General features: G+C 46.1%; 1 protein-coding gene across 2 annotated transcripts in view; it reads right to left on the bottom strand.

The window, feature by feature from the left end:
• The window catches only part of EFEMP1 (EGF containing fibulin extracellular matrix protein 1), a 45,981-nt gene extending 35,411 nt beyond the window's left edge, over positions 1-10,570 (bottom strand). Inside the window, exons 1-4 of one of the 2 annotated variants that reach the window (XM_039569078.1) lie at positions 10,246-10,570; positions 9,714-9,801; positions 6,735-6,783; positions 6,296-6,556 (exon numbers count right to left, since the gene is read on the bottom strand). In XM_039569078.1, coding sequence (XP_039425012.1) covers positions 6,296-6,556; positions 6,735-6,783; positions 9,714-9,794 — 391 coding nt within the window. In that variant the 5' untranslated portion in view covers positions 9,795-9,801; positions 10,246-10,570. Of the gene's footprint in view, positions 1-6,295; positions 6,557-6,734; positions 6,784-9,713; positions 9,802-9,902; positions 10,072-10,245 lie in introns of those variants that run through there. The other variant, XM_010403003.3, reaches the window with a different exon arrangement.
• Between the last annotated feature and the right edge of the window lie 893 nt (positions 10,571-11,463).

An 11,463-nucleotide genomic window follows, 5' to 3' on the forward strand; every position in this document is an offset into this window, starting at 1 on the left:
GGAGTGACAGTGCAGGAGACTGGGAGGAAACAACTGCCCAGAGCAAACACAATGAGAACATCCCAGTGGCAATAGTGGCACTATTACCTGAGAGAGGTGCTAAAAGCAGCTGCCAGGGTGCCTTGGCACTCCTGGGGCAAGTGCCTGTATCACTGTGGTGCTGTGGAATGTATTCCATTGAGAGCAGGTTTTGGCACAGGGAACAAATGCCAGCCCGTGCTGCCCCAAGTCCTGTTTTGTGCCCTCTGGTGCTGGCGCCGAGTGCAGCAGGTGACAGCCCTCACTCCTTGGGTGGTTCTCCTGACTTGTAGGATGCTCGGCTCTGAGTGTCTGCAACAGGTACAGGGAATTCCTCCAAGAGAGAAATAAGTGCTCTGAGCTGTTTAATGGGGTGCCAAGTACTCTGGGATGCCAAGTCAGGATCAGGCATAAGCACATTATTCCCCTTTGCTATCTGGTGTTATTCCTGATTGCATTGTGGAAAAGACCTCCAGCTTAGAGAAAGGAATTCTGAAGGAGGACAGATGGCTGGAGTTTGGACTTTTTTCAGGCCATGTGCCTTCTGAATCCATTTGCTGTGTTTTGTCTGTCAAAACATGAGCCTCCTCTGAGCTACTAAGGCAACAGGCTTCAAAATCAACAAATGCAGCCCACGAGGATGACAGCCGAGGTGACTACTGTGTGATCCCATTCTTCTGCTGCAAGAAGCCATGAGAACTGCTAATGAGTTTACTTAAACTTGAAGTCCAGTGCTTGCCTGCACAATCCCCATTCAGGAAGCTAAGGTAAATACAACTTGGGGAAGCTTGCTTGCCTCTAGGACACTTAGCACGATATGAGCAAATGGGAGGAATCTTTAGCTGCAACACATTGAGCGTATTCCTGCAGGGGTCAGGACAATGGGAAAGCAGTAACTAACTCAGGAACGGAAAGCAGCTGCTAGCATTTATGCTTGTAATGGATGTTCACAGTAAAGTGGTCAGACAGAACAGAGAATATCTCTCCAAGGTCTTGACTTGACACCCACAGCTGTGCAAACAGCACAGATGGGAAGATGATTCAGAGTGGCCAGATTTCAAAAATGCCCAAAACCAGGCCCTCAAAACAAGATGGGTTTTTGTGAACGCCCCTCTGGACCCTCAGGGCTACTAAAGAGATGCTTCCTTGCAGTAGAATGCAGCAGTTTGACAGATTAACAGCTTGAACAGTTGGTTCGGGGTGGGCTGATGAAAGAAGATCTCTGCATGATGTATCCAAATGTACAAGGAATTAATTGGAAACTATGAACAAAGAGCCGTGAAAGTGTCAGCTTGTGTCCCTCCGTGGATCCTCTTAGACCTGCAGAATTCCTGGGGCTTGTCCCAGTAATGAGCATTGAAATGGCACATGTAACCACGTTGGTCTCTAAGAGTGGCTACAGCTGGCAACAAGTGTTCCCCAGTTGCTGGAGTGCTGCACAAGCACATGGCCTGAGGGAGCACTTTGAGCTACTGCCATCCCAAACCAGATAACCAGGCCTTCTTTTTCCTGCCACAGCCTCTGTCCTCACCCTATCCTCAAACTCAACAGTTCTAGTGGTGTTTACAGAATCATAAAATAGTTTTGGTTGAAAGGAGACCTTGAGGATCACCTCATTCTGCCCCCTGCCATGGGCAGGGGACACCTTCCACTATCCCAGGTTGCTCCCAGCCCCATCCAACCTGGCCTGGAACAGTTCCAGGGATGGGGCAGCCACAGCTCCTCTGGGCAGCCTGTGCCAGGGCCTCATCACCCTCACAGGGAAGAACTTTTTCCTAACATCTAACCTAACCTACTCTCTTTCAATTTAAACCCATTCCCCTTTGTCCTGTCACTGCATGTCCTTGTAAATAGTCTTTCCCTGAGAAGAACAACTCTGGAACTAAACTTGTCACACCTCAGGCTCTTTTACAAATAGCCCTGAAGCATTTTAAAAAGTACTCCTTACCTACAGGAAGGGGGAAAAGTTGGGATGGTGCAATATTTTACAAAAAGCTCTCCAAAACATTTCCATGGCTAAGGAACTTCTCTAGCTGTCTCTTTTAGGCTATGTCTGTATTAGCAAATGGATTGAACCCATAAGAACAGATCCAAACTTGGTGCAGAGGCTCCAAAATCCCAGTCCAAGCACTTCTGAGGCTCCTTGGAGTCTGGCCCTGAAGGCTGAGTGCTCGTTAGTGGTTGTGGCACATTAGTGGCACCCCTGGGGTGCATTTCAGGTTGTTTCAGCTGGACTGGATGTGGCTGCACGTTCCAGGACCGCTCGGGGAGGGGAATCAAAGCGCGGTAAGTGGAGCTCATTAGGAGCTGCAGCGCAGAGGGGCTCCGGTGCCCCAGCCAAAAAGCCAGGGAAGAGCTCTTGCCAGAGGTACAGCCAGGCTCTGCCAAGGGCAGCCACGTGCACCTGCACTCACACATCTTTTGTGCCCTTTATGTGCCAATTGCACATCCCTGACATGTGCAAATATATATAATATAAAGTGACTTCTCTGTGGAAAGCAGGACATCATGAACCGCTGCCCCTTGTCCCTCCCTCCTTAACAGGACAACAACAAAAAGGACTCTACAGATGCAAAATTTAGCCTGATTTGACTTCTTCACACTTAATTAACTTGAGTTAAAAGCATACCTGGAGTATGGTAAGTTACTTTAAAAAGTACCAGAAAACTTAAATGAAAAAATCCCTAACCCTTACCAGTGTAAAGATACCTAAAATGATTCTGCAGGGGGAAAAACAACCACAGCACAGAAAACAAATTCTTTTTTTTTCCTCCTTCCACAGAGGAGGAAAAAAGCAAGCAATGTCCACCAAGTCTGGGCAGAACTCTGGAGAAATGTCTTTCTCCCACATAAGCACTGATCTCTTGTATTGCAATCTGTCTCCCTGCTGTACTTGACGTTGCAGCAGCACAAAGGGTTACAGACAGACTGGAGAAATATCAAAAGCTAATCTAGCTGAGGAGCAAAAAACTTTGCTTACTTTATTGCTTGTATTGCCAGCATGATAGGAATTAAGAAAAATAAGTTCTTTTCCCTTCTCAAGTTTACAGGTTATTTGGTACCTTTTTTGGTCCTTTTTTTTTATTCAAGTGTCATTAACATTCTAGGAAAAGCCAGTACTTTCTTACAGACCAGGTTTGACAAAATTGAATTAATTGGGTGATTTTCTTTTGACTTCAATAGGAGCAGACTCAAATCACAGAAAGCCTAACAACAAAGTAAAATACAACTCAGTCCTGTATGCAAGCACAGAGTGTGGCTATTTATGGTTTTTATCAGGCAAAACATTAGTAAACCTAATGTACTTGTCTGGGAACATTAGTTTAACTCAGTAATTTGCTTCGAATTATTTCTTACTCTCTTCTTTGCTCTTCCTCATTACAGTGTTACCTCACAGTGGTAGGGCTGAACATCCAAGTGGCTTCCTGAAAGTACGACCAGATGCCACATATGGGAATCTCCCTCAGGGACCAAATTTAGGAGTGACAGTGAAGTGGGAACTGATTGGGATGGGATGGAATGGGATAAGTTAAGGTCATAAACTCAGAATTTAAAGTACAGTTCAAGTGTTTACATTGAAGAACAACATTTTCCACATCAGAGATCTTCCTCCAGAATAACCTTCCTCATCCTTGCTTCAGTTTGGGGGGTTCCTGGCACCACTGCTCATAAAGAGTATCTTAAGGACGTCCCAGGAAATGTCTGCTACCCCCACTTCTAACATCAATAGTTATAGAAATGTGTATCCTCACATCACTGGAGTGAAATCCACCAGGACCAGTGTCATTTATGTGCATTTATTCCAAGCACAGGAGCCATAGGAGTGTGTTTGGTCTGTCATTCCCCCACTATTCCATGTTTAAAAAGGGAGTGGACATTTGTGTTAAAACAGAAGGCCCCTCACACTGCAGCATGATGTCAGTAATTCAGCTCCTCAGAGCGTGTTATTGTTTGAAACAGAGGTCTCCACACTTCCACATTGGTTATAAAATACTTAGTGCTGCTGGACTGGAAGGAAAATGTCATACATCTGCAAACAATTAGAAGGAGCTGGACTTCGTATTTGATTTACTAAACAATAAAACAAGCTTAAGTGTGACTATATCTGTAAGTTACACTCCCTAGGAGCCTCGAGCAGTTATCACAGCAGAGTCTTTTAACCATAATTAAATAAATCCGCAGCGGGACCATTGCTGATCAAGATTATCTTTTATAAGATGTTTTCAGCAGTGGAAAGCATGAAGATCATGAAGTTGAATGTATGCTTTAAGTGCTCCAAAAGTCTTTCATCCTTTCTTTCAAGCACACTGTCCACTACCCTTTTTCCAGCTGGAATGCATTCAATACAATACATTTCAACTTTTAAACACTAATATTTCCATGCTTTCTACATCTAGATTGAAATTTTGGCATGAGGAAATGAGTGGCTTGATTCAGTCAAGCCCAAGATTTCACCATAGGTTGTGTGCCTGCTGGTCAAAAGTTCTGGTACTGTAACAACACTTAGTTGTTGTTATAAATTAACCAAAGATTTGTGAATTGAATAGAAATATTTAGTTGCAAGTTCCAGGAAGCCAGAGCATGGAGTAAAGTAATAGTGATGTATCACCACCAATTTCTCCTCAACAAAACAGAAACCTCAACCAGTTGTCAGTCTCTAACTTAACACTCCACCTTTATTTGGAGGACAAACTATGGGTACTAAATGCTGTCAAACTTCCCTACTGTATCCCTAATTTATACACCTAAAGCCAGTGTAGCAAAAGGGATGGGTGTGTTTTGAAATTTTCTAGCATAACTTGCGTTTTCTATCAAATACAAATGTTGTTATGTGCTAAAGTTGGAGCAGTTTATTGCAGTTCACCAGTGAAGAGTAGTGCCAGCAGCATCACCTGAAGGAGGGAGTGCCAGGCCAAACCCAGCAGCTCTGCTCCTGGTTCTGCAGCTGCTTTGCCAAGTTAAACTAAGGAAAAAACCAATCTTCCATCCTTAGCATTGATTTTCCCTTGATGACCCTCAGTGAACACCCAGGGTTAAGGGGATCTGACCTCCTGTGGTAGGTTCTGTACTCAGCATTCTTGAATCAGAGTGACAGAAATGCAACTCTGAGGCTTCGCCCACAAAAATAACTCCTCCAGCTTCCATGATGATTGCTGTGCTCCAGAATGACAGGGAATTTACTTACTAGTGATAAATAATGTTCTGAATACATGAATACCAGGGAGAAGGAAACTACCACTGTGTATTATAGCCTGCCCTGATTATAGTCCCTCAAGTACTATTTTATGTGATTATACTGTTACAGGCCACAAAGTGGAAAAGATGAACCACGGGGTCAAGTTTTGCCCTCTCTTTGCACGGGTGTCCCTCTAACGTGCTTGACAAGCAAGTTTGTGAGCAAGTAGTAGAATATATTTCTATGAAAGAAAACAAAACAATGGCTGAAACATTTGTTACTTCAGCAAGTAGAAGAGTAAACTATTTATATAAAATAATAAATGAAACAGTCTTAGTTTACAGTAGTGCTTGTGAGGCTGATTCCTGAATGCATACAATTAACATTGCTAATGCCCTGAGAATTTTTGGCACTGTGTGTGGTGTATGTACACTCAGATGAAAGCTCTTCATTGCCATAGTTTTCAAGAGTGGCCAAGCTAGGACTGGAAGTAAACTGGCAGGGTCTGCCTAGAGCTACTTCCATGGAGATCAGAAGAACCCAGGCTGTTCAGAAGTTGGGTTCCTACTGCTGGAGGAATATTCCTTATCCATGATAAAAACGCAGGACCCTTCTGCATTGCAGCCTGCTCTAAGCAAAAGTTCATACTGTGGTTATTTTTTGTTCATTCAGCATTCACTTACTGACAAATACAGAGTTCTGCAAGTCTTTCCAAATTGTTTATGCCTTGCTGCATTGCCCACTCTTTCCAGAGCACTTCCTTTCCTAGACATACTTAGTACAACACAAAATGCTTCACTAGAGTTGCTGTCAGGGTTGTTTGTTTTTTTTTTTTTTAGGAGCTACAGACAACAGAATTAATTTGACTTGTTAGCCCAAAATAGATGGAACCAACTGTAAGGCTGCAACAAACTGCACATTCTGATACCTTGAACAACAACAATAACATTTCTGTATTTTATTTATGTATCTTTAAAGGTGTTAACGGAGCAACAGTCCCTTTCGATCAACGCAAGGGCTACAGGCTGGCATTTCCCTGGGTCTCTTGTCACCCACGCTCCGACTGCAGCGGAAGCAGAACCGAGGCAGGCGCTGGCTTACCTTGGCACACGTTGTGGTCACTTTGCTCATACCCAGCTGCACACTGGATTTGGTGGGTTGGGTTGGGAGGGGCGCGCTGAGGGTCGGCCGGGGTCCGGCGAATGACGCTGTTTCGACCACTTGTGGATTCAGCTGCTGCTTCTTCTCGTTCATTTACAATAATTTGCGCTGTTCTGGGTAGACAGAGGTATCCTCCATAGTGGTTAACACATTTCATCCCACCTTTACATGCATCTGGGACTATTTCACATTCATCAATATCTGTGGTTAGCAACAACACAAGTCATGCTTTTAACAGTCGAACCTTCTGCAACAGCCATTAACACAAAGAACACGACGAGACATGCACACACACCTCCGTGTCCAAAACAGGGGTGTGCAGTGAGAATACTTAAAGAATACCAGTGGCAAGTCTGTCTTTGAAAATTATTTACTGTACCTTTGCACCGTTGCCTAACAGGATCCCATTCATAACCATCTGTGCATTGCTGTGGAGAAAAAAAATAAATAAATTGGGTTACTTGGGATTCTTTGTTTTGGAAAAACAGTTGAGTGTATTCAGTGAACTCAAAGTGTGGCACAAAGGGAAATGCAATGTTTGCATACCTTGATAGGCTAGAAAAGTGGCAATCGGTACAGCACTGCTGTGCAGGAACAGCAAAACTTGGGAGTCCCTGCCCACTCGGAATGTTCTATGACTCTACGGTACACAGAGAGAGCCTCTGTCTCAGGAAGTTCCCAAGATATTGTTTGTTGTGAGCAGGCTGGGAAACAAAGTGAGAAAAGCATTGCTTTCTCCTTGCCTTGTCCCTGTACCTTGTGTTACACCCTCTGTCCTTGGCTGAATCCTTGGATGATCTTTGGTGTGACCAAGCTGACCAGAATGAAAATCTTCTTATGAAAAAGCAGCAAGTTCTTCTGAGTTTGGATCTCGTTCCCTGCCTGCCAACAGGTGAACCTTTTTCATTCCCAGACCCTGTTTGCCAGAGGGACTAAGACAACTCTGTGCCCCTGGACTTCATCCTCTCTCCCATTAGCACACCAGCAATGGGGAAGGATCCCATGACAGCTGGAAATTCATTCACATGCTTTTTAGTCACATGACTCCAGGAACTGCAGTCTAGGAAGGACAATTTATATTGTGAGACACACAATAAACGGTCAGAGTTTATAACAGAAGGACTACTTATTTATACAAGACTTTGCAAAATTCAAACAAGGCTATACTCGGCAGCTATTCATATCAATGCACACCAGTGAGTTCAGGAAAGGTTTTAAGTATTCAGCTCTGCATCTTCATTCTTTGTCTGTCCAAAAACATGACATTGTCCAGAGGGCAGTCATTTTAATCACAGGTCACAGTTACAGAGTCTGATTTGCAAAGTATCACAGTGCTACCAACTGCAGCAGAAACATTAAAAATATTAAAATATCATTGAATCAACCAGGCTGTGCTGTGTAGGTGCATCCTGGGCTGCTGGGGCTATTACTTTAATGGCCCCATACTAAAAGAGAATGGAGTTGGCTAATGTAATTAGTCACAGTCAAGCAAGCTAAATCTTGTTGCAACTCTTCTGCTGCTGAGGGACTTACAAGTGACAAACTTGACCTTCTGATGCCAAGATCCGCTTGTTCCAGGTCCTATCCTCAAGTTATTTTGAGGGACCTGTTACTGACGGACACTGACTCAGCAGGAGGATTGAAAATATTTTCTTCTCTTGCAGGTGACACCAATGATTTGCCAAACGTGGCGGCGAGTTGTCACTTGGAAGGGTTTTTATCCCCAAGGGGTAAGTGGACACTCTCTAAAGGATTGACTGCATGCTGAGTTGACAACACCAAAGTTACTGTAGCTATGAAAAGGCAAACCCAGGGGAAAACAGCTAATTCATGCATTTACTGAATCACCCAATTCCTGTTAAGGCACAACAGAAGTACTGTGTGTTTAACTGCAAGGAGCCAAGTCCATCTATTACTGCAGCCAAAGGCTTTTACAATAGCAAAGGATTTGGCCCTCCATGGATACAATGTGTGCATGAGAAACAGTAGCATCCCAAGACCAAAATCTCCCAAAGCTGGGGGTTTTTTGTTTCATTTTACATGATTGGAGTTTAATAAATCAGTGAAGTACCTAAATGCTAAGACCTCCTTGAAAATGGAGCATAGGTACCCAAGCCATGTAGACTTGCTGGAAATGTTCAATTGGTATAATCAGAATTATGTGAAATGCTACATAATTAAAAACCCCCTCATACAATAACTGTGGGAAAGGAGGAGGGTGGGATCTCTGTTTAGTCCAGATTTTCAAAAGGTACTTACATCTTCACTTTCCAGTTCTATACAGGGACTTAAAAAAAAAAGTAAATAACAGAAGCCTCTAAATAAAAGTACTCCCAGCCTTCAAAACCCTAATGCTTCTAAAGCCCAGTGTTAAAGTATTTTATGACTGACTTCCTGATGCTCACTTGAGGCTTCTTTAAGCCCTGACTTCTACAAGAAGGTCCAACTCTGCAATATTTACTCGCTTGAGCCATCCCACTGACTTCAGTGGGATTACTTGTATAAGACACAATCCTGGGCTTTGGCTGTGGTTCTCTAACTTTTTGCATGTGTGCAGAATTTTCTGCTTGTGTGGCATTGGGCTGATGTCTGTGCACATATCCAGAGGTCCACCCATATGAAGCAAGTTGCAGGGATTACAACTGTAATCAGATGTGAAAATGCGGGTTTTTCCCCAGCCCAAGCCGGGGTAATTGCCACTCCTTCCATGACATGCATTATGCAAGCCAAGCACTGAACACAAGCAGATTGAAAAGAAAAAGCCTGACAAAAAGGCCTTTAAATCTCTTAGCCCGTCACTGGGTTGCAAGCAGAACCTGTTTCCAGTATTCTTGTACAATTTTATCAAGCCACACAAAGCCACTGCTCAAAACCAGCTCAGAAAAGAACAGTCCCATGATCTCTCCAGGATTCAGATGCTTCATTAAGAGCCCCAAATTTGGAAGTACTTGCATTTTGTTTAAAACAGCTTGAAATATCCATAAGAAAACACAAAAGAATGTTTGACCTAATTATCTGTCAAACTCCATATATTTCAAATGAAGGTCCTAGGGACCCTGTCTTTATGAAAATGGATTAAAAAATATTAAAACCTCCTAATTTTGTTCAGTCCCTCAAACTGAGTTCATAGATAAACTTTTCCAAACAAGCAGTTGTAACCTATTTTCCTCAATCTTGTCAACTTGAACTTTTAAACACTGTTTCAGCGCAGGAACAGCTTATTTTATGATTAACATTCGAACTCAGCGACCTCTGTAGCACATGCTATACATTGGCAAGAAATTCAGTTTTTCTTAAGGGTCATTTAGCAAAGAATCCCCGCAAAGCGGTAGTTATCTCCAAGTCTATTAAACCTTACCGTGTACGTTATGGTTTCCTCAGTTTCCTGCGAATGTACTGTAATAAGAATGAGCGCAGCCAAGAACAGAGCTGTCAACATCGTGAACCTTGAAAGAAAGGAAAAACAAATCAAGCGGTCTCCTTTGCTAGAAGAGGCTGCAGCACCCCTGGGACCGGCTCCTGCCCAGGGAGCCCACCCAGCCCCTACCTGGGAGAGGCGGCCGGGCACTGCCCGTTCGCTCCCGCAAGGAGAGGGTGAGGCTTAGCCGTGCTTCCCAGCCCGGGGATTTTATCCAGCTGGGAAGGGGGGCGGAAATAACCAGTCAATGGAGTTTAAAACACCCCAGCGCTCAACGGGAGCAGCGCCGGACAAGGCGCGGGCAGCGGCACTGCCCGGCCGGCGCACGCTTTGGGGTGGAAAAAGCAACTTTTGGGTTAAAGTAAGGCGTGGGGGACACCGCCCACCTGCCGGGCTGTGCCCGGGACCCGCTCGGGCAGAGCCGTGCCCCGGGGGCGGCGGGCACGGAGCCGCCCGCGCTGCCCGCTCCTACCTGCGGGACCGGGCGGGCGGCGGCCGCTGCTCCTGTCCGCTGCCTCCGCTGCGCTGCCGGCGGCCGCCGGTTCTCCTTGCCCGCTGCCGGTGCGCTGCCGGCGCCCGCTCCTTCTCTTTCCCCCGGCGCGTGTGCGGTGCCGGTGCGGGGCTGGCGGCCGCTCGTTCCCTTTCCCGCGGTGTCGGTGCGGTGCCGGCGGCCGCTCGCTGTCCTTCCCCCGGCGCCGTGCGGTGCCGGCGGCCGCCCGTGCCCCTCCTCTCGCTGCCGGCAGCCGCTCGCTGTCCCTGCCCCGGCGGCCGCTGGTTCCCCGCCGCTGTCGGTGCGTGCCCGGTGCCGGCCCCGGGCTAAATAGAACGGGCGCCTGTCCCGCCGCCGCCGCGCGCGCCCCCTGCCGGCCCCGCGGGCGCGCGCGAGGCAGGTGCGGCCCCGCCGCCATGTTGGGGCCGTGAGGGCAGCGCGGCCCCGGCGCGGGGAGCGGGGAGGGCGCGGCGGCCGCGGCCCCGGGAGCCGCTCCCTCACGCCCGCTCGGTGCCCCGGCCAGGCGGCGGCTGTGTCCTAGCTGGGATCTTCGTGGAAGTGCAGCACGGCCATCGTTTTGGGGTCTGTCGTGAGTCATGCAATCAGAGAATCGTTAAGGTTGGGAAAAAAGGCCTTTAAGATCATCAGGTCCATCACGACCATATTCACAGTTACAGCCGTAACCTGATGTGGAAATGAGACTGGAAAACTGGTTTTCCAGGAAGGAAAATAAGGTTTTTCGTCAGTCCAAGGTGGTGTAATTGCCTGTCCTTCCATGACATGCATTATGCAAGCCGAACACTGAACACAAGCAGATTTAAAAGAAAATAAACTTACAAAAAGGCCTTTAGATCTCTCACGCTTTGCTTGGTTGCAAACAGAACCTATTTCCAATATTCTTGCCCTCAAGTCCCACATCCACGCATTTTTGAACACTTCCGTGGGTGGTGACTCCACCACTGCCTTGAGCAGCCCCTTTCAGTGCTTTGTAACCCTTTCCTTGATTTTTTTTTTTTCCTGTAATATCTAATCTAAACTTCCCCTAGAAATTTAAAATAGCTGGACTGATGCGTTTTTGTGCCCCTTATAAATGCAGTAGATGAAAGCCATGAGGAACCCTCCACAGGGCAATGCCTGTTCCTCAGACACCACCTAAGTTCAGCAATCACTTCTAAAAACCTTTTCAGTCTATGAAATGCT

The sequence above is a fragment of the Corvus cornix genome, chromosome 3 (assembly GCF_000738735.6).
Source record: "Corvus cornix cornix isolate S_Up_H32 chromosome 3, ASM73873v5, whole genome shotgun sequence".
Lineage (NCBI taxonomy): Eukaryota > Metazoa > Chordata > Aves > Passeriformes > Corvidae > Corvus > Corvus cornix.